Source organism: Bactrocera latifrons, unplaced genomic scaffold (assembly GCF_001853355.1).
Source record: "Bactrocera latifrons isolate USDA-ARS-PBARC rearing strain unplaced genomic scaffold, ASM185335v1 scaffold_218, whole genome shotgun sequence".
Classification (NCBI taxonomy): domain Eukaryota; kingdom Metazoa; phylum Arthropoda; class Insecta; order Diptera; family Tephritidae; genus Bactrocera; species Bactrocera latifrons.
Genome location: NW_017535719.1, coordinates 107,333 through 131,678, shown reverse-complemented (window position 1 = coordinate 131,678; position 24,346 = coordinate 107,333). Strand labels below are relative to the sequence as shown.

Here is a 24,346-nt window from a genome sequence, read left to right as displayed (position 1 = left end):
ACTTCTTCCAGACATTCATATTTGATTCTGGATTTGATTAAAACGACGGAACCCCCATGGGCTCTGATGTGTGGATGGTTTGCGCATATAAGATCATAACCGATGATTTTGAAGTACGATTTAGTTGTGAAATGGGTTTCAGACACTAAGAAAATGTCTATGTTGTTTGTATTTAGGAATATTTTACTTTCTCGGTATGATTAGTCAGACCATTGGCGTTCCAAATAGCTATTCGGAGACCTACTTGCATAGTTTTTCCAAAAGAATGGACATCATTTTAAACAAACTTTGAGTAAGCTCAAGCTGTTTAGAAAGTAAGRTTTCAATTTTTTCAAGAACGTTGTTTTCTGAATTTAAATTACTTTGAACACATTGGGCATAGGATATGGCATACACATTTTCTGTTTGTTTATAATTATTCAGTTGGGGGAAATTATGAGGGGCGTGGGAATATGATGGGAAATTGTTTCTTTTATCAGTCATATTAGATGTTTTGACAAGGTTTTGGTACACCTTGCATCCYTTGTAATTTGCTGGGTGGCTTTGTAAACAATTAATGCATTTGGCAGGCGTATCTTTACTTTTAACGCATTCAGCTGTTGGATGGTCCAGACCACACTTCACACACCTGTACGATTTTGTACAATATGATTTGGTATGCCCAAACTCTTGACAGCGATGGCATTGTACAACATCATTTACCTTTTTTGGAGGGTCAACCTTAACAATAGCGTTTCCAAGGTATTTTAAATTAAAGATATTTTTATTGTCATTGCTTGATTCTAAGTCGACAAAATGCATGCATAAAGGCATATTCGTAAATCTACTTTGTATATTGCTAACGTTCCTAACCTTAAAACCCAACACTTCTATTTCTTTTTTTATGTCATCAACGAGTAGAGAAATGTAAGTTTTTTGGAACAATTCTATACGCACGCTTTTGTTTAAGCTGGTACGTATGTTAGTTAATTTCTTTTTTTTTCATATCTTTTACCAGAGATCTGTATAACTCTATAGATTTTACCATTACTCGAATTTGACCGTCTCGCGAAGCTTTATAACTAAGTTCGGATTTATTAATAATAGTTTCGAARTACTTAATCATACCGCTTTGGTATAATAATTGGTGGTGGTTTTGGTGTATTCTCTTCTATGTTTTGATCCATAATGTTATTGCTATCGGATTCGTCTTGTAGCCCGGCAAACATATTTGTGCTGTTGGAATTGCATAAATTGAATAAAAATATAAGCAAAACAGCAATCTGTAATAGCAACGTATATTTCTGAGCATAATTTTCATTCAATTCTCAGCTCTGTTCACTCATCTCTGTTAAAATTTCTCCTTCCGAACCAAAAGTGGTGAAATCCACTAATCGGATTTTGTTAGCTCCTGACAGTTCACACGCCTGTCCGCAATTGAACCTTCTCTATATCATACGTTCTCTGATGCAAAACTCAACATTGATATGAGTTTTGAATGTGAATTAGACAATATTGGTGAATATAGTATGATCCATGAGTTATCAACTTAGAGATTCACTCTTCTAAATTGAATGTTGAATATTCTGCCATTGTCATCTGGTGAGCGACGCCGGTAGATATCCATCATTTCTAGTTTGTGTTTCCGAAAGAAAAGCACCTGGATAGAGTTTCGTGCATTTAATGTCAGACATACAAACCGAAGTGGAATTGTGGTGTTAGCAAGGTCCATGAACCATATTGGTTTTCATCACTTCGTATAATACTGGATCTTTCTCTGCATCAGGAATTTCCGCAGAAATGATTTCATCAATTTGATCTGGTGTAACTACCATCCAACCCTCTGCCTCTCTTTTGTCACTCAACAGAATACATCTAGTAGCATCTAACAGCACCACATACACGTTGCTTCAAGATAAAGTCCATCAAAGATCGCAACTGTTGTTTGAAAAGTCGGTTGTGACATCGTGACATCGCTTGCTGATTGACCGCGATCCATAATTCTGCACGTGTCATAGCATCCTGGGAGTACTCGATCATGTGCCTTAAGCTGACAATGTATGTTGACGCCAAAAAGAATACCGAAAAGAATACCGAACGATATTATGGCGACCTCTTCGTGGCATCGTAACAAATTCACATATAACGTTTTCACTGAATAACTTTCAATAATTTTGAATAGCCGGAATAAAGAAAGCAAACGACAAATTTGAACGATTCAAATAATTGAAAAACAAAGCAAAAAATTAAAAAAAAAAATATGTATGTAGCAAAAAAGATACTTTTCGGAATTACAAACAAACATTCATTTATTTATATGGGAAGAAAAAAGGCTGTTATTCGAATTTTTCTTGCCGAAAAACCATCTTTGAACCTCAACGAACATTAAAAAAAAAATGGCCAAATTGGTCCAGGCGTTGTTGAGTTATGCACTTAGGAACATTTTACATTTTACGATTAATTTTTGTATATAAGATTTCAGCTGTTTTGCTCATTCGTTCTCTATTTGCCTCTCGCTTTTCAACCGTCTTTTTTTCTTTGATCTTCATCAACACTTCTGCTAAAGATCGATTTTTTGTTCGGTTTTCTACATTTTTGAACTTCGTGTTTAACCGTCACTTTGCGGAATTATTGGATTATCAGATATTTTCTGCATACAACAACATTTGATGACGTACTATATATTTAATTTACAGTCCCACCAAAAGCATCCAATTTCAATGCTTCACACACTTTGTTCTACATAAATAACTTTCACTTCAATTATATTCACTAACACATATGTACTACAATTCTTTTCGGTTGGATTAGTGGTTAACTTTTTAACCTCAATGTTTTCCTTGATTAGCAATTGTTAGACATTTTTAACACAAATTATTTTTTAAATATTTGCTCACACACCGATATTTCGGACATTGTCTTGATAATCCAATCCTACGCAAGCTTCTAATTGTAGGTTTTATTAACACCAGGTTCCTAAATAATTCGTATTACAAATGTACCTTTATTGTGATTTTTGTGTTTCGTGTTTCAGCTGGGTATGTCAAGTTTGTAGGGTTGCATTTTAGAGTAGTTAGTATAATTGTGCACTTCGAGAACTTCGTCTATTTGTCACTTCTATCTTATTAACAGAAACTGATGATCTCTCAGTTTAATTAAGGTACCTCTCAAACCATCACCATTAATATGGTATAAAGCCAAACTGATGCTTTCAAAATTACTCATATGGCGGCTCGGGGAAAAATTCAACCGATTTTATCTATCTTGTGGATAAATGTACTTACAATTACCAGCCAATTCAATAACTTCAGCTGCCAAATATTCCATAACAGCAGCTTAATATACGGGAGCACCAGCACCAACACGTTCAGCATAATTGCCTTTGCGCAACAAACGGTGTATACGACCGACAGGAAATTAAAGGCCAGCACGATTTGAACGCGACTTTGCCTTGCCCTTCACTTTACCACGTTCAGATATATTTTTATATAATTGATTTAACACACGAAAAGGAAATCTCTATAACAAGCTTGCAATGTACACTGCACAATTCACTCACTCACTTTATATAAATTCTCAATGAAGAACAATCAATCCCGTCACTATTAATGTATTTAAAAAATTTTCTGATTGTCATTTGATAGATTGTGAATAAATATATACTAAAAAAAAAATTAAGATAACTTACATTTTGGTCGATATTTCCGGTATAAAGTCAGCCGGAAGTTCCCAAAGTTTTATATTAAACTTATGTGGTCTAGGTGAATTATTGATCCGATTCACATTATTATCAGACAAGGATATATCCCCCAGGTTGGGCAATATTTTCGATAAAAAGTTCGCATTAGGAACTCTGGGCAACAAATTAATAGATTTGATCCGATTTTGATAATTTTTATCATAAGCTATGTGGTTATAATAGCTTTAATGGTTTAACATATCTGTATAATACATTTCTGCGAGAGCAATATTACTTACACCCATTTTTAGCTCACAGGTGCCTTATGCTACTGCGATCCCATGTACCAAATTTCCAGTTTGAATCTTTATTTAGAGCTTAGTAATGACTTTTTGTAGGTTTTCGTTTAATGACGAATGAATTTGTTCTCTTCTTTTTTGGCATGAAAGAGGTAAATTTCGTTTCATTGAGACTCAAACCCGGATTTCAGTTCGTTTCTTCATTATGAGCGTTTATATTATATATAAATAATCCTATATCTTACCCTATAGGTGAAACATAACTTAATGATTCTGCAATTTCCTGCATTACCATAAATTCATTTAGAGTATCATCTTATAATTTGGTGTCTTTGCCTAGATCTTGATCCTTAGTATGCAAGTATTGATTCAGATACAAAATGATAGAATTCCCTTATCTGGCGAGAAATTCGATATTCAATATTAGTAGCAAAAGTGTTGAAGCTTTTGGTGCAATGCTACGTTTTTCTATTTTTGTTATTTTCTCCAAAGGTTCAATGTATTCAAGATACAGGAAAGAAGTCGTCGCTACTGTAACTATGGAAGAATCATGCACTCAATGCTTTTAATTAAGTTAGTTTACAATTCAACGTACAAGTTGTAATAGTCTTTATTACATTTCAATAAATACAGTAATATCTCGATTTACGGTTTGGTCAGTTCCGAAAGATTGCGACGTAAATCGAAACGGCATTAATCAAATTTGTAGTTTTCCATATGATTATGAAATGAGTTTATGAAAGTACATAAATGCACATTTAATTCAATTACATACTAAGAAATGTATTATATGTATATAAAGTCCATAAGTATATAAAAAGAGTTAAAAACTATAGCAATTAAGAGATACATTATATTCACTTTACACAAGTGTATTTCAAGTGTAAAAAAATTCGACAGATGAAATTCAGATCCTTTTTGAAATACCTATGATAAATGTACATATTACATACTCGTTTGTATATAAAAAATAATAAGTTAAAATATGAATTCACTCCAAACTTGAGCAATAAATAAAATAAAAGTACTTAAATTTTAGAATATCTCACTTCTCGAAGTTTTCATTTGGTATCAATACTTTAGACAAAAGCTTTTGCAGATCATCGTTGGGAAGACTTCTTTAGCTTGATGAAGTAGTGTCCGCTGATGAAATTTCAAACACAAGCATTTTGCTATCATCGTATGGAAGAGTTCGCTGGCTAAATGTCTGTCCTTGGGTTGATGAGGTAAAGTCCTCTGATGAAATTTCAGACATGATAATTTGGATATCCTCGTCTGGAATATTGCGCTGCGAGGTTTGGTATTGGCTTGACGAAGGAGTATCGGATGATAAAATGGGCTAGAAAAATTAATCAATCCGCTTCTGTGACAAAAATAGTTTCTTTGTGTAACCAAATCTTTGTAATGTTGCAAGCTATTGTTAATTGAGTTTCGTGTTGAGATAACTCGCTCTTCATCTTTGTCGAATTTTTCAAAAATATTGATCGCTTTCTCTATGTGGTTAAAAGCCTCTGATAGCTTTGAGAATGGGAACTGTGAATGTTCCCGCTCATTTTCGATCACCGAATTTTCTAATAGATTATCATCTTTATTAGGAGTATCTGTCAATGCCAATGCTTCTGCGTTAGTTAATGGTTCATCACCTGCTTCCAAGATATCAATAAGGTCGCATTCATCAATATCTGTGAAGCCAACAGTGTGCGCTAAGTTAATTAGTTCTATATTTAAATCGTTGGAATTTTCTTTTGATCCACATCGAGATGTAGTATATTCCGGCCATATGTTTTTCCGTGCATGGCTCATCGTTGTCGCGGGTACTTCCTCCCATTTTTGGTTAATATTTTCCACTTCTTGCATGACATTATATTTGACCTAAAAATTGCGAACTACATCAGCAGATGCGCAGTGAGATTCTTTATCAATTGCATCAATCAAGTTGTTAAATGTCCTTCGTAAGTAGTATTTTTTAAATGCCGCGATAACGCCTTGATCCATGGGTTGGATAAGCGCCGTTGTATTCGGCGGTAAGAAGATTACTTTAATATTGTCATTCATATCATCAAGCGGGATAATGTGGCTAGGGGCATTATCAATTAACAGCAATGCCTTGCACGCGAATCCATTTACTTCGCAATATTTGATAACTGTTGGGCAAAAATGCAACTTAAACCAATCATAAAAAAGTTTAGCAGTCGTCCAAGCTTTTTTATTCTATTTCCAAACAACAGGGAGATTTTCTTTTTTAATATTTTTCATAGCTCTTGGCGTCTCAGACTTATATATCAACAAGGGCTTAAACTTCATATCACTTACAGCATTTCCTCCAAGAAGAAGTGTAAGTCTGTCTTTGGAAACTTTTGCGGCGGCCGCTCTTTCCTCTTTTGATATAAATGTCCTTTTTGGCATTTGTTTTCAAAAAAGTCCCGTCTCGTCCACAAAAAAAATTTGCTGAGGTGAGTATCCTCCTTCATCAATGATTTGCTTTAGCTTTTTCACAAAATTTTTAGCTGCTTCGTTGTCTGCGCTGGCAGATTATCCATGGAATTTTGTATTATAAACTTGGGATTTTTTTTAAAGTTTTGCAGCCACCCATCGCTCGCGTTGAAACAAAAATCTTCACAATCTGTAGTTATTAACTTTACATCATTGAATAAACTAATTCCTTCCTTTTAATAGCTAAAGTAGTTACCGGAATATTTTTTCCCCCAAATCACTTATCCAAAGAGTCAGTGAATTCTCCATCTTTTCCATCAAAACAGGTCTTATTTTAGTAGTGGATTCCGAACAACGATCTGTAGCAATGGATGCACTTGTGATAATCTTTTGTTTACTTTTTATGATCGTTCTTACGGTTGTTGAAGGCAAACCCATAACACTAGCTATATTAAAAGCCTTTTCGCCGTTATCATGGCGGTGAATGACTTCCATTTTCCTTTTAATAGAAATAACATTTCGTTTCTTTTTTAATTGAACTGCAGGAACACTTTTAAATTCACGTTTTGAACTCATTTTCACTCTTTTATGCGTGTTATCAGCAACACTTATAAAAATCAACTGAACGATTTCATGAAATATATTGACAAAATTCAAAATACATAAATGTAAGCAAGGGATTCCCCAAACTCATAATTCATACAGGCGAGGTAAATCAAATTGACAACGTAAATCGCGTGCAGAGGTCACTAATATTTTCACAAAGTAAAATAAAGTTATTCGGAGAGTATTAGCAGTCCCCATATTGCTATAACTGCGCATTAAGATTTAATATCCGCTCCATGGTGTTGACTGTTTTACACACTTATAGTTATCGTCGGTATTAACGACCAGAATTTAAGACAGACTTTGGCGGTTATCACTAAAGGCACCCCTGCAGATGAAATAAATGCGTGTTTAAAAGCGTCAACGTTATGTGTGCACGTAAAAACGTTTCGTCTGTCTACAAATATGAGAGTGCAACTACACAATGATGTACAATCTGGACAAGATGCTACTGCTCTTCTTAAAATTGGAGAAGATCGTATGGCAAAGGATGGTAATGGCATGATTACATTGGATCATGAATTCTGCAATGTTGTGCATAATAGAGTTGGATCGATTCCGGACTTTTTTCGATGCGGGATTTTTAATAGTGCGGAAAAGTTGCCTCAGTACTTCCTGATTCCAATGCAACTTTTTGTTTTGAGATCGGATTGCATCTTCAACCCCAACTCCGGCCTTGAAATTTCGCAAATTCGACTAAAATCGTGTCTACCTAGCGCCTGAAATACGCATCTCATGGCAAAATGTATAAAAAAAAAAGTTATTTGTCACGTCATTTGCTACCGAAATGGTATATGCGGCCCGCCACAGCGCAAGGTGAAAATTGTTGCAGCTCTCAGCTAAMYTGTATTGGTCACCCAGAACCCACCGCGTGGAGGTGGCTGCTCTTCGGGTTCCTCCCAAGCCCAACCCAACCATATGTCAGGCTTGTTTTGGTCTGAATCTGTGTCAAATTTATTGATAAAATCAGATTGTGTACTTAACTTTGGCACTTGTTGCCTAGATTTCAGTGTAGAGCGTATAAAACGATCACGTGATTGGGGGCCAACAACTTTAGAAATCCCGAATCGAAAAAAGTCCGGAATCGACCCACCCTAATGTCTATAGATTAAGAATAATCAAGAATATTTAATTTCAGATAACATCAAGAGCTAAAATCACCCAGGCCACCCACGTGCGTGTTTTTTTTTTTTTTTGTAGGTTCCAACTTCGAGTCACAATAATAATAGTAATAAAGTATTAAATTTTTTCAAATAAATTTTTTTTTATATAAAACACCACCCTCCAAAGAAGTCATGAAAATAGGCATAAGTCATCAGACTACTACCTTAACATACATCTAGGGAACTCAAACTAATGAACTCAACACACTTTTGATACATAGAAATACTATTACCACTAAAGGATTCTCTCTGAATTTTTATTATATGTCTCATACATTGTCCGATAGTTTTGATCAAAAGTGAACTATAGATAGTGGAGTCCACATATTTGGTACCTAGGGGCTTGAACAGTTTTGGTTTAAATTTGTGCACGGCGTGGTTGCAGTGACATAGAAATATGAGAAATATGATAGGTACTTAATTTATTAGAAATCGATAGTTCTTATAGTAATCATTATTTGGGGAGTAACCGGAGTTATCGTCCGCTTTTTATTTTCACACTGCGATAAAAGTTGTTGTAATATTTGAGCTGAATAATTTTGGTTATTGTAACTTTAGTTGTTTAGGCGATATATTTATACAAGCGGTATTATACTTATTAGAGGACAAAATTCGTTGCACGCAGGTGATCCTTGCTGGTGCTTACAAAGTTGTTATTGCAAGGACGAGCGAACAGATTTCAACTTTTTACGTCATCCTGATCATTTTTATATACATATATTTATTTCGATTAGTTGTAGGTGATACTTACAACCGTTAGGTGATCAAAACTATAATACTCTGTAGCAACTGGTTGCAAGAGTATAAAAATATCGAAAAGCCAAGTCATTAAAGCGGCGCGCCACTTTATTCGTCGACATTAAGTCCATACAGATTCTGCTATCTAGGATACATTATGCTAATTGAAGGAAAAGCCAAATATCTTAAATAAATAATATGGGTTATTTTCTTAAGCATACTTATGTTGMACATAGCAATAGAGAACAAATTTAAATCAGTAGTGATCAGATTTTACATGATTTCCTTATGAACGTTCGCTTTAGCAGAAAATATCCGTAAATGTTTCACACTCATATTCGATGATGGAAATGTTCGACAGTGTTCGGGTTGTACTCGTATACCATCCCCTTTACACTGATTTATTCGTTCACTCGTGATGGTGGCAAATATACATACATATATGTACATTAGGGGTGTCCTTACTTGTAAGGGAAATTTCAAAACGTTTATATTACAGTTTCAAGGCCAGAATTTGGTTCCTTTATGTATTTAAAGTAAACAGTTAAAATTTGGGGTCAATACGATAACATTTCGTAGGCCCGGAAGCCACCTGAAAAATTTAATAGTCRGTATGGGCAAATATTCTACATTTTTATTTTTTTCATACATATTACATATTTAAATTTATATTTTACATTAAATCAATTTTTTTGTATGATTTGTATTTTTTGCGATACGATTCCTCTTTCAGAGTGATTATTAACAACTTTAAGTTGCGGCAAAAGGTCCAATTAATTTCGAAATCTGAATTATTTTCCCATTGGGATGGATGATCCATGCCCAAAAAGACTGAAGATAACCCAAAATTTTTGAAAAAATTTGTCTTTTCTGAAACAAAATCGCTAAGTTCGTAAGTTCGAAAATCTGTCAATTTTGAGTGGCTTCGGCTATTTTTTAAATCAACAACTGGTTCCTTGCTTTTTAATTGTTTTATCATTTTACGTTTTTCTRCGTGGGTAACTGATAAGTCAAAAAATTCTTCTTCGGCGATGTACCATAAGTGGTTAGACATATTTTTAATAATAGCTTCTGAAATTGTTGAATTTGTATCTGTATAATTTAGAGCGTCTTTAATAAAGAAAAGATCTTGATTAGGTGCTGAATTCGCATTTGTACTTCCGAACCAACTTTTGATGTACATTTTAACAATGAAAATACAAATATCGCGGATGCTACTCAATTCCCTGGTTGTAAGTTTAAACTGATCACGTAATAAATATATTTTGAGACAATAGATTGCTTTTGCCATGCGTTTCTGGTTGCACCTGGAACACATAAATTAAAGCAATCTGCACCAAGGAAAGTTAAAGCAAGTTGTAGCATTTCTTTGTAGTCATCGTGGCTACGCGATTTTTTTAATTGGTCCTGCAAGAAGCTTACAAGAGCGTCCCGTTCCACTTTGCTTATTTTTGATGCCACATATTTATCATCAACACTAGTTTTAAACAAGGTTTTCTTAAGGTTTGGCTAGGCCTTCACAAATCGTTCAAACAAGAGTATTTCTGGAGCTGAGTTTAACATCATCTTTGATTCAAAAACGTTGCGCAAAATAATTTCGTACATATGATGACGGCATGGTAAGTGCGTGAGATTGCGTTGCAGTTTTTTTTCCAAAAGGACTGCGGCTCCATTTTTAACACCAGTATTGACAGCAGTTGTATCATAAGATATGCCTTTAACAAGTTCAACAATGTTCCAATCGACTAATCTCTGATAAACAGTTTCAGAAATATTTGCACCAGTCGACGACTGTATCTTTGGTGCTCCAAGAAATTTCGATGTTCTATCGTAGCTAATTAAAACAGCAATTCTTTCCACTTTACTACGACCTTTTATATCTGTCATGAACTTCCCAACAAAATGAACAACTAGTGCTCCATTTGCATTGGCCTTGTTAAGTGTTTGAATAAATTAACATTAATAAAAGTACATTGTTAACTATAGGGAACTCAGCTTTTCTTTAAATTCAGTAGAAATATCTTTGAATTCTGCAGACCGATTTTGTTGACGCATACGATGACTTGTTGATCGATTACTAACAAGTTCTTCCACACAATGACCCAATGCTTCAGCAGCGGCTACTAAAATATGTATGTACGGCCATACCATCTGACACTTTGGCATTGTCTAATGCTGCTAACAATTGTGGTGTTATGATACTTTTAGTGCCTCTTCGCTTTTTACACACAGTTTGCAAACAATTTTTTTCCAACGGAATTACTACATTTTCATTTCCAGCTTCCACAAGTACTATATCATTTTCAATGCTTTCCTCGATTATATTAGAACTTTCAGAATTTTGTTCTTCATACCGCCTTTTTCGTAATGCTGCTTTCTCCTGTCTTTCTTGTGCACGCACTTCACGATCGTACAAAACCTTATCAACACCCATCATGTAACCTGGCCGTCCTTTTTGACGTTGCATTTCAAGAAATTTCTTATCTTCTACTAACTTCATTTTTTCAAGCACATTAGCAGTGGCCATGTCAAATAAATCATCCAAACTTCCAACAAACATATCAACGACTTTTTCTTGTGAATTGGATCTCTTTTCTGGAACTGTTTTCAGGATTTTTTTTCCAACTTCCGTACAGTTTCAATAACTTCTCAACACATTTACCTTGTTTTCTTATCGATATTCGTGCTTGTTCCCAAAATAGTTGTGCTGCTTTGATAGCAAGTTTTGCGCTTTCCTTTGCTGAAAGATCTACAAATCTCATATTGTAAAACAAAACTTCTGAAACCTGCCGATTAGATGGAAGTTTTGCACCTGTAATTTGATGCATTGTGTATCCAATCAAACTAACTTTTCTTAAATTGGCAACTGACATTCGTGCTGCTAAACTGGACATAATAGTTTATTTTATATACATCACTTTTTACACTTTAAACACAACCGCCCACAGAAATTCAAACAATTTATTTATTCTTTAAAATAATTGTTAGTTCTTGCTTGTGAACGCTTGCAATTATATTTACTTATTAAAATCACAATATGCACAAGAACCTCTTGCATGCTTTTGGAAATATTTCACAGCAGAAATGTCCCGTTATGAGCAGTTACTATTTTATTTTCTGAACGACTTACACAGTTCACTTTTTCTCAGGAAATTTGTTTGCCTACAAACCGCGCTCTAAATATAGAAACAAATTTCGGTAAGTTTGCAAAATACCAAGCTTGTGTTGCATGCCTTTTTTTTTTAAATACAAAAAATTATCACAATTATTTTAAATGTTATTACCGATTAAGAATACAAAAATGGAATAATTATTTTTGTATATATACATGTTTTGTTAAATATACTATAAAAACTGCGTCTAATATAAGGCAAATGTATGTATGAACATTGATATTTGCCCATACTGACCTATTGAATTTTTCAGCTAGCTTCCGGGTCCACTAAATGTTATCGCATTGACCCCAAACTTTTACCATTTTATCTAAATACATAAAGGAACCGATTTCTGGCCGGGAATATATAGAAAACCGATGTTTGAAAATAAGGACACCCCTAATGTACATGCATATGTATGTACTTATACCATATGATGACAGACGTTTTTACGCGTACAAGTTAAGTTCTTCTTTATTGAGTTTTTAAAATAAACTGAAACATATAATCTTAAAAATAGCCTAAGCTAGCTGTGGGTCAACGGCAGCGGAGTCGGCAGAGTTTAACGGATGTTGAATGGTCAGCAGAATTCAAGTTGATTATTGTTGTTGATATTATTATCAGCAATAATGTCATCAATTTTGGGAGTTGCAGCGGATGTTTGGTTATGTTATTCAACTTTAACAACAACATTGCAGCAATGATTGTTGTTATGTTGAAATAAATATGTGTTTATTAACTTACATGTTCAAAGTTCATACATTTTTTGCCACACATGATTAAAATCAATCCAGCAGAGAATTTACTGTACTCGTTGCTTACCCGCAGTCACACATTCGTTCCATTCCAGCAATCGTGGCAACGCTATGAACTGAGATGAAACGATCTGAACCGAAGTCAGCCATACCGTTTACTCGATCGTGATTGCCGAGGAATAAATTGCTCATGTTGCATCAAATCAGTTGGCGCTGAGCGGTACTCGAATTGATCAAACAAATTTTCTACGAATATGATGAACGCAATTAGTTTTATTGTGTTTTTGGAACGATTGATTGTTGCTACAGAGTATTATAATCTTTTTCACCTAACGGTTGTATGTATCACAAAAATCTAATCGAGTTAGATATAGGGTTATACATGTATATATAAATGCTCAGGGTGACGAGAAAAGTTGAAATCCGGTTGACTGTCGGTCTGTCCGTGCTAGCTGTATCTTGAGTAAAAATTTAGATATCTTGATGAGCGTAGATAGGACACAATCACTTATAAAGTGACATAACTAAGGATTAAATTAAGATATAAAACTGTAATTTGGCACAAGGGATCGTAGTAGCTAGGGGCACCTGTGGACAAAAAATTTTAAAAAGTAGTCGTGGTCCCGCCCCCTCATATGTTTAATGTGAATATCTCATAAACCMCTATAGCTACAACAACCGAATTAACCCATCATGAATAATAAAACAACAATATCGGTCAATATTTGGGTTATCTCAATGAAAATCTCAGAACGTATTTTACTCATAGCAGTATACCCAGATTTTCAAACATACAGCTGATTTTGTATAATGGCTATGTATAATAATTTTGGTTTTCCTAACAAATCTTATGCCGAATATGTGGGTCAGTGTATAAGTTAAGTTGTATATATAAAATTTCTTAGACTCCGATTCTTCGTACGATGTTTTACATCGTAAGGTTTTTCCCCGGCTTTGCTTCCTGCAAGAGTGTAAAATGTTCGGTTGCACCCAAACTAAAGCCTTTTTTACTTGTTAAAGACTATTTTTTAAAGGATAGATTATTTTAAGCGCGCCTCGGAAACTGAAACATGATTTGACTCGACTTTAACAATAATATTTGTACATTATCTATAAGAATACTAATTTATATCATAACACTCCACTTACCTCGACAGCTGCTGTAAGCAAAAAACATGTTTTGCCTGTAGTCGTCATCAAATTACCATTGAATACATTTTCCTCTAAATGCAATTTTCCAGTAACATTTAGATTTTTTTTCAATGGTATTTCCAAAATTATATTTAAATAATATTCAGGCGATTTTACTAAGTCCGTGATTTGATTGTAATTAACTTCAATGCCGGCTTCGTTCGTAAAATTTTCAGCGTTGTGGATACTACAGTACAGTTTTTCATGGAATTGCCCAAAATATATGTCAACCTGATGTTCCGTTATCAATATTATTTTTTTTGTACTATCGAAAGGTGTTACCAAATTCAGTACATTAATTATATGTAAATAATCTGGAAAATATAGATTATTTTGTATATCTACAATGCCTTGTGGAAGTTTAATGTTCCCATTGATAAAATAATAGTCTAATATTTCTTCAATATCCAGGATGCCTTCAACGGCAGGCCAGACGAGTAAATCGATGAGAAAGTCTATGTTATAAGAAAAAAATTCTTCGTATTCGAAATTTTCAATATTACTGTAGTCTTTCTGGTCAATTTTCGGAGGTTTGAAATTTTCATCAAATCTTGTTTCGAGATCAACCATTTCGGTATCTAATTCTTTTAAAATAACCGATTTAGGTTTTCCATTTATTTGTATACCACACTCATATCGTGAAAGTCTTGAATGTAAATGTAGTGCAAATGAATCTGCTTTTAAAAACTTAACGACAAACCCGTTTTCCTCAAAGTCTTTAAGAGGAGTATATACCTTGCAAGAATATTCAAAATCTGTTAAATCGTTCATGTAGGAAACTCCGGTGAAACCAATCGTAATATTATTCCATATGCCTCGCATATCTACAGCATCTCTTTTAAGTTTCGCGTACAAGGCAGCATGTTTTACATTTTCAATGGGTGTTGCTACACTAAACTTAACATCAAAATTAGCAAGAGATTCAATATCAAGTAAAACCTCAATTCCAAGAGCTGTGGATGGTGTTTGAATTTCTGCAACAACGTTGCGTTTTCTTTCTATTACACCGAATCGACCTTTTATATTGCGGTATTCGTTTAATGGAGTTGTTATATTAATAGTAATCATATTATCATTAAATTTATTAACATAACCATTCATAGTTAAAGAGATTTCTCGTAAATTATATGTTATTGAAGCTGCGCCGATTAAATTTCTTTTGTTATGAAGGCTCCATTTTGTAACTAAACCGCCTTTCGAAAACTCTTTATGCGGACTGATTACAAAAATTGTACCACTGATGTTCTGGTAGTAAAGGCCTTTTCTTAACTCCCATTTTGAATTCCAACAATATGCTTTAGTATCATTTAAGCTACTGTAATGCAAACTTAAATCTGTATCTATTTTGCTTCCATTATACAAATGAAGTATTTTTAAACTTATCGATGGCACTTCTAAAAGCGAGCTATTTAAGCCAAAACCAATATCAATATTTTCCAGAACATCATATTTGTAAACAAGTTCAATGTGCTCATTTTTACCCCACATTATCGATGTATTGGCTAATAATAGACTGTAAAAATTAGATAAACTTGCATCGAAGGTGTTTACATTCCAACCATTGAAAGGTGTGTGAACCTCAGCATGAAGCCAATTACTTTTATTTTGTCCAGACCCAAGGCCGAGACTGTATTTTACATTAATTGCTTCATTGATATCCCACGAAGTATAAAAATGTCCATAATATTCCGGCCACCGGGTTTGGGTATTACAAAGGCATGTAATAGTGCGTCCAGGATACGTTATTAAAATTTGACTATTACGTTCATTAATTGAGGGCGTTTTGCAATCCAAAAAAAGTAATATTCGTTGCGAAGGATCGCGATTTATGTCCCAGTTTAGTTCAAACGATATTTCCCTGTGTTCATCTGAATTCAGTACGCTAGATTTTATACGAATGTCACGCAATCTACAAAAAAAAATATCACAAATGTATAAATATCAGATGGCTAAATCAAAATAAGGAAATAAATGCATAAATTGCCAACAATTTTTAGAATTAGTGCAGAAAAGTCAACGCAAATGGTTCAAATCTGCAGCTTTGCTCTTGTCAAATGCGAAATTTTTTCATACCAGCACTAGATTCCAATCGTTCAGTTTGTAAAGCAGATTTATGCTATAGTAAGCAGATCTGAACAATTCCTTCGTATATTAATATCTTGAGAAATAACCTATACCAACTTTTGTGAAGATACATTGTCAAATGTGACAGTTTGCCATATAAGAACTTGATTCCGATCGTTCAGTTTGTATGACAGCTATATGTTATAGTGGTCCGATATCGGCAGTTCCCACAAATAAGCAGCTTCTTGAAGAGAAAATGACGTTTACAAAATTTCAAAGGACATATAAAAAATTGAGGGACTAGTTCGTATATATACAGACAGACAGAGAGACAGACGGGAATGGCTAAATCGACTCAGCTCAACATACTGCTCATTTATATATATACTTTATAGGGTCTCCGACGATTCCTCTTGGGGTAACACCCAGAACGCCAGTAACTTTTATTTCCTATACATTTCGCAATTTGACCGATATTTTCTGTAAGAGGTTAGTCATAGGTACTCAGTTCTACGATATCGATATCTGGTGACTTAAGAAGTTATTGCGCTTTTTGTGCTAGGGTTTACTTCGATAACTTCATTGATGCTTAATTTATATTCTATTATATACTGTAAAGAAAAGGAAGTAGGCGGTAAATTTAAAATTGTGTTATAATTGTCAAGTTGCGTAGTTGTGGTCCGATTTCCTCCATTTTCATACTTTAAGCTAAATGATAAATGGGGTCTATCTTAGGCACCGAGTTTAATTTAAACTTCCACTGTTCTTTGTCCAATTTCACACCAAAGAAAATAACGCTTTTGTCGCCCGTTATATGTGGGGTGGGCCTGGTTATCAATAAATTTTATGCACTTTGACACTGTGTAAATCTGACACAAGTAAAACACATTAATTTTGTTATCTGCAAGAGACTTTCAATCGTTTCCTATATATACTCGAAAGAATATATCCTAGACGAAAACTGCTAGCCAACTCCATTTTTATTAAGCGCTAAACCACTTAATTATTAAGAAAGCTTGTCCAATTAATTTTGCTTAAATATCAAACATTTTAACAAACCTTAAATATTTAAGGACCGGTGGAAAATCGCAAATCAGTATATAGGATATATGGGAAGTAAAGGTCTGTACTGATTTCACTAACTTTTGACAGGTATATCCAAGAAAATATTTTTRAGCAGTTTTATTAATATATAACTGACCGATTAAGGACATGGTTTATTAGAATAACGAAAATTATTATATTTCGTATATAGGAGGTTAGGTAATTCCTAATCCAATATCACATATATATTTTCGGCTCTAAACAATAGTACATATGTCCAATATTATAAGTTCAGTGAATTTAATTAATTAATTTACATATTGGCCGATACATGGGTTATAAAATCAACCGGAAGTTCTCTGTGTTAGGTATATGGGGGATAAGGGAGATATTGATCCGATTCATTTATTTTTTGACACAGGACACTCTCTAAGCTTCCGTAGCATATCTCACAGATTGACCGATATTTTCGATAAAAAGTTCGCAATAGGAACTGGGCGCCAAATATTTGGTACCTGGGGGCTTACAAAGTTTTTGTCGTAAGTTGGCACACTTCAAAGATAGTAGTTGTGAAAACTTTCATCCCGATTCATTTACTTGTGATTAATTCGTACACTGGAACATGAAATAATCAGATGGCATTTAAAATTGAGTTGTATGACAAGTAGGCGTGGTTGTAGACACATTTTCGAAGCTATTGTATAAGAAATGTAGATCACAAATATTTCTTTTATAAAAATATATTCAAAAAAAATTTTTTTTTGTCTTATTAAATTCTAAAACCTCTAATTCCTTCTACTCTAGAGATATATTGTACTAAATTTTCCGAGTAGCAGTTTCGGAGATACAGCCTTAAGAACTTGTGCGCTCGAGGCAAGCTAAGCTCAAGGCGCCTTCTTCAAACGCGTATTTATCGAAACTGACTTTGAAGTCAGTTGGCAAAGTTTTTCGAGAACTACTCAACCGATTTTCATGAAATTTTACACAAGCCTTTCAGATACATTGATCCTGTAAGTATCCTGCCATCACAGGCGCATCTTTTTTACCAGGGATCACCGGAAACGGCGTCGTATTGCCCGAGTTAAAATTTTTTTTTTCCCAAAAACTCATAACTTCCTTGATAATAATGTATGTCTGTGAAAAAAATTGTAATAAAATATTATATTTTTTATATGAGAAACAATATTCAAAGCGGCTGGTTTTTATCCGAGGCAACCTATGTAACCCCTTAAGCTAAAGTTAAGCAGAGATAAAGAGATGTCCAACTCTCCTGTCACTGGAAATGTGAGAATCGCKCACCTACCGAACTTTGACAGTTGACTGGATTGGGTAGGTTTTGACGTTTTGCAATTGGAATGCCTGGAACGACCAGATTGAAATTATACCAAAAATATATGTGAACACCGGTCAAGATTGCCATTAAAAAATTTAAAACAGTGAAAATGCAAAATTTAAAAAATATTTCATGAAACATTTTGCAATTTAATGCATTGTAGAATTAATTTTCAATTACAAACTAACATTAAAAACATTTATTAATTGAGAACTAAAGCCTTATTAAGTATTGAAAGATCAAAAGTCAGTTGTTTTAATATACCATAAATCATATTAAAAGTCCAATATATAATAATTCGCAATCGTAATAAGTGGGGTGTTTTAATTTAAATGCCCAAAAGGCTTTATGACCGCATTATAGAAAAGCACTTTGTTGTCTAGGCTAAGTTTCATACATGTTGTTCTAATATTGATGTGTTTTCTCCTTCTATCTAGGTGAATACCAAGATATCTCACTTCGTTCGCTTGGGGTACTAAAATATTGTTTATTTTTACTGCCGGGCACATTTTTGATCTTAATGAAATTGTAATATGCTTACACTTCTGATCATTCACATTTATACACCAGTTCGCTAGCCATTCTTCGACAGAACTTAATAGCTTCGCTAATATTCTTGGTGCTAAAATATGACATTTGTTACGGCTCACTACAGCTGTGTCGTCCGCAAAAGTTGAAGTTAATACATTATTAGCTGTTGGCAGATCTGCTGTATATATGATGTATACTGTTGGGCCAAAACACTGCCCTGGGGTACACCAGCTCTTATCTGTCGTTCATCAGATATGAAATCTCACACTTTTACCATAAATTTTCCATTTTTTAAATAAGACTCCAGTGATTTATATAATTCTGACGGTAGAATTTTTTTAATCTGAACAGTACTCCCTGTGCTCAAATGTTTTCCTTATCTCGTTAGTAATTCTTTTTACTTGCTCTTTTGTTTCGCACGAAAACCGAATTGATGCATTGGTGTTGTATTATTTTCATGGAGGACAGGAGACATCTTTGATAGCAATACTTTTTCAAATGCTTTTGGAAGACAGGGTAGAAGACTGATTGGTCGGTATGAAGGCGCTGTGTTAAGTCTTTCCCATGTTTATCTATCGAGATAGTCTGCGACTTTTTCCATGAAATTAGATAATATCCGMAACTAAGAATTGCATTGAAGAGCAAAGAGAGCACCTCTGCAGCAATAATTGCTAACTCAATTAGCATTTTTGGGGAAATATTATCATGTCCCGGCGACTTCTTTTGATTAAGTTCTTTGATGATACGAATAATTTCAGAAGGTGAAGTCTTAAGAGACTCGAGCGTATAGGCATGTTGGAGTCAGTTGGTGGCTTCACGTACTTTCCAAAGGGGATTTTGCTTGCTTGAATTTGGACACAGCTTCTTTGTATACATTTCGGTGTCCAATTCTTCCTCACGTTTAAGCGCTTTTTTTAAATTTACGTACAGCAGAGTTTAATTGAAGCTGAGTGGAAGGTAAACGATTCATCTGCCATTCACGTCCTGCACGCCTTTTTTCATTTACAAGCATTTCTATTTCAGTCCAAGCGGATTATAGCTTTTGTTTGGTGTTGCTAAGACAGCTGCGTTGGTTATTATATCTTTGACTTCTCTTATGCTTTCGTCAATATCTCTTCCTGTATTTATTTTGTACTCAATATTAATGTGGCTACTGACGTATTCTTTATATTAACCAATTCGTTTTATAAGAAGTTAGACCCACTTTTGGATTAACGAATATGGGTTGTTCACATAACTTTATTATTACAGGAGAGTGATCAAAATATAAATTCGTACATGTATCGGCTGTTATGTGCGATTTCTCTATATTTTTGATTACAGCTGTTATGTGCGATTTGTCTATATTTTTGATTACAGCAAAATAAATTAAATCTGGTATTTTCTTACGATCATTAGGTCAATATATCGGCTTACCAGGAGATATTATTTCACGGTTATTGTGCTTATTTACAACAGTTTGATACAATTGTCGTCCTTTCGGGTTGATAAGACGTGAGCCCCAGTACGTGTGCTTTGCGTCGTAATCTCCACCTGCTAGAAATCTTTGACCTAGTGTTCCAAAAAAGCATTGGACGGTATATAGCCGCAAGGTTTAAGTCAAAACCCCGATTTTTTAGTGATATTGTTGTAGCTTGTAACTGTGGTGTAGCATGAGATTCTATAGCATAGTAGTTTGAACGATTTCTAATCAACACTGCCGTGCCACCACGCGCATTTCCATCGGAATGATTTGTAACATATAGTCTAAATGCCGGTATATTAAAATTATTTTAATTTGTTAGATACGTTTCTGAATTACATCTATATTCTTTTCAGACAGAAATCTGATAATCTCTAATTTATGTTGGTTAACACCGTTAGCATTCCATTCACAGATATTTAGTATGCTCACTGTTTACTTAATAAATTTTGCAGCATTTGCTTTTGTGATTTTATTCAATCTTGGATCATGTAGTTGTAAGATTTATAATCATATTTTTAATACCATTTCATTTCATTTGGAGGATTTTGCGGCAGTTGCATTTGCACAGTGTTACCTTTCCCCACATTTGCATATCTTCCTTGCATATTATTATTGTTAGAAGTAATAGGATTTGAACTTTTTTCTGAGGTTGCTATAATTTCATTACGGGGTGTAACCAAATGTTACAGGTTACGACTTGCTTGAATGCCCTGTGATAACTTCGATTTAAAATTTTTATATACAGGGCAACCTTTGTTGTTAGCAGTGTGATTTCCTCCGTAATGGCTGCATTTTTATACTCTCGCAACAAAGCTGGTAAAGAGAGTATTATAGTTTTGTTCACATAACGGTTGTTTGTAAATCCTAAAACTAAAAGAGTCAGATATAGGGTTATATATACCAAAGTGATTAGGGTGACGAGTAGAGTTGAATCCGGATGTCTGTCTGTCCGTCCGTCCGTGCAAGCTGGTACACGTATTCCTTGGATAAATAACAGTGTTAAGTTCGAAGATGGGCAAAATCACTGGCACGCCCCAAACTGTATAGAGTCGTTTCTTTTAGGCCATATACAGTTATACATAGTACATACCGACTAACAAAAAACGTCAGAAACACTAAATTTTTCGGAAGAAATGTCAGAAGGAAGCTGCACCCTGGCTTTCTTTAAAAATTGAAAATGGGTGTGGCGTCACCCAGTTATGGACCAAAAACCATATCTCAGGAAGTACTCCACCGATTTCAATGAAATTCGGTGTATAATATTTCCTTAACACCCTAATGATATGTACCAAATATGGGTGAAATCGGTTCACAACCACGCCTGCGCTTTTGCTGGTACCTATATACTGGTTGCTGTCAAGGCATTTGTTGTTGCCCGATTGTTGTTTTCGGCTGATTCTGCTGACTGTATTCTTTTCAGCTGATCGCCGCGATGACTAATCGTCGCCGTTACACTTTTTATCGCCAGTAGTTTTGGTTGTTATTGGGTCGACAAAGCTGAAGTAGGCAGTTTAGGAATGCCTACGGCCTTGGTGATGAGCCTGCGAAGCACTCATTATTGTTTGTTTGATTTTGTGTTTCTTTGTTTTTACTTGTTGATTCGTGCTATGCTTTTAGTTACCGAATATATGAACCCCTTGTTCTTTTGTTCGAAAATATCTTATATTCTGCGAAAGATTTGTAGTGCTTTACGCATTGGCCACGGCAAGTATCGCATTCGATGAAACAATAAGCGCTACGAGTTCTACGACGGTATTGATAAATTTAAGCGAATAAAAAGACATCGTCTACGATTACTAGGCCATGTTGTCCAGAAGTAAAAGAAAACTGCAGTTCTGAAAGTATTCGACGCAGTATCCGTCGGGAAATGCAGAGGAAGAGGAGGGGACCGTTAGAAAGACCAGGTGCAGAAGGACCTATTTAAGCTTGGAATCTTCAATTGACGTCAAACAGCGAAAGGGAAGAACGACTTGAACGCTGTTGTAACGGTGGCTACAACCACTTTTTAATAAAAATCAGTCTAGTGATACCAACTCTATCCAAAAAATTTATTCTATTAATTACTTTATTACCTCAAAAAACTTTGCTTTGTTTGGCAACGCAACGTTGCATGCAACGAAGAGTCGCACAACTCGTTAACTCGAACAAGTATGGTTTTTATTGGTTAGAGTTTTCACGAGACACTGTACTGATACATTCTTAACCACTACATTTCTTTTTGAAAAATAATTATATCATATTTCTCTCATTGATCGTAACGTCTACAGTCGAAAATATAACTGCAACATCACTTCCAGTTGCATCATTACATATTCATATGCTTGTATCACGAATCAGGTAATTGCCATACAAATCTTTCCGTGCATTACACACCCTATTGCAATGTTTCTTCATTGTACGAAATGAGCGATTAAATGCTCTCGTATTTTCTACATTGGACAGCCGTATCGACATGCCATACATACAAGTGAACATTATTTCGTGTACGACCATATCCTTTATTCATGATATAAAACAGTTTTTGGACTTTTCTTTGTACTTGTAAACGAATCATAAGAGTAAAGTTAGCTAAATGTTTGAAAATTCTGTTATTAGTTATATATTAGATAGGTAAAGTTTTCGCTCAAATTTATCTATTTTACGTATAAAGATATACTGTTGTGAGTAAAAGCCGCTCCCTTTATCTTCATTGGGATAACTAACATATTGGCCGATATATGCGGTACAAAGTCAACCGGAAGCTCGAAAATCTTTACATTAAGTACATTAAAGTAAGTATTTTTCCGGTTCAGTTTATTTTTGACATACAGATACACCATTATAAGAGAAGGATTTCAAAAGCCAACTATAGGTACCGGGGTCTAAATATTCGGAACCTATTCTAACATAACGCATTGTAGCATAAGAATATAACCGTTTTATTGGGAGTGAGCGAGGTCGTCATCCGATTTCATCCATTTTCACACTGTCCGTAGAAGTTCTTTTAAGATTTGTACTGAACAAATTTGGTTGTTGTAGCTTAAGTAGTTTAGGAGATATGTACATTATACTTGTTAGAAGGTGGGACCAAGCCCACTTCTTTAAAAGAATTTGAATACGGATGCCCTTGCTCTGTATTAAATTACAGCTTTATATCTTAATTTAGTGTTTAGTTATGATCCCTTATATGTTCTCCCTTAATATCGATTTGTGGGCGTGACGGTTTGTACTAAGGAACCCACATACCAAGTTTTATTGGGATATCTCAATTTTTACTCAAGTTACAGCTTGCATGGACGGACGGACGGACAGACTGGCAGTCAACTGGATTTCAACTTTTCTCGTCACCCTCATCATTTAAATATAAGCTTATACCTATCTCGCTTAATTTTAGGTGATTCGTAGAACCGTTACGTGAACAGCAACTAGTTGCAAGAGTATAAAAAGATAAGTATTACAAAATTCATTTGAAATAAATCTTCAAATTTCGAACTCAACAAAATAAAACGGATGATATCAAAGGTTATTTCCACTTCAATACTTGAATTTAATGTACGTAATAAATGTACATAGTTGTAACGGAATTCAGTGTTATTACACGCAAAGTCCAAATACAATTAAAAGTGGAAAAAATCTCCACCAAAAAAGCGCAAAAATATTACACCAATCCATTTTTCCAATACTCGTATTTGTATCGATTTGCGCAAGCAGTTTAAATGGACAGGTACGGATCGAATGTGATCGTGTGCATTGTAAAGTCAGGAGTTCAAGAAGGCCCATACGAATCTCAACTGTAGTATAAAAACATTTAATAAGTGTGCAACTTCAAAAATGAGAGGTGGAAACTTGGCCGAAGGGAGTGGCCTCTTTGGTGAAAACAGAACGATTCGACTAATTTCAACCATCTTGGGTACATATGGTAACATTGCCTT

The 24,346-nt window shown here is 34.5% G+C and overlaps 1 protein-coding gene across 1 annotated transcript in view; it reads right to left on the bottom strand.

Moving 5' to 3' along the window:
* Positions 1-24,346, bottom strand: part of LOC108968479 — a 197,517-nt gene that overhangs the window by 85,504 nt on the left and 87,667 nt on the right. The window contains 1 exon segment of the mRNA XM_018932538.1: positions 13,957-15,907. Within this exon segment, the coding sequence (XP_018788083.1) occupies positions 13,957-15,907 (1,951 nt within the window).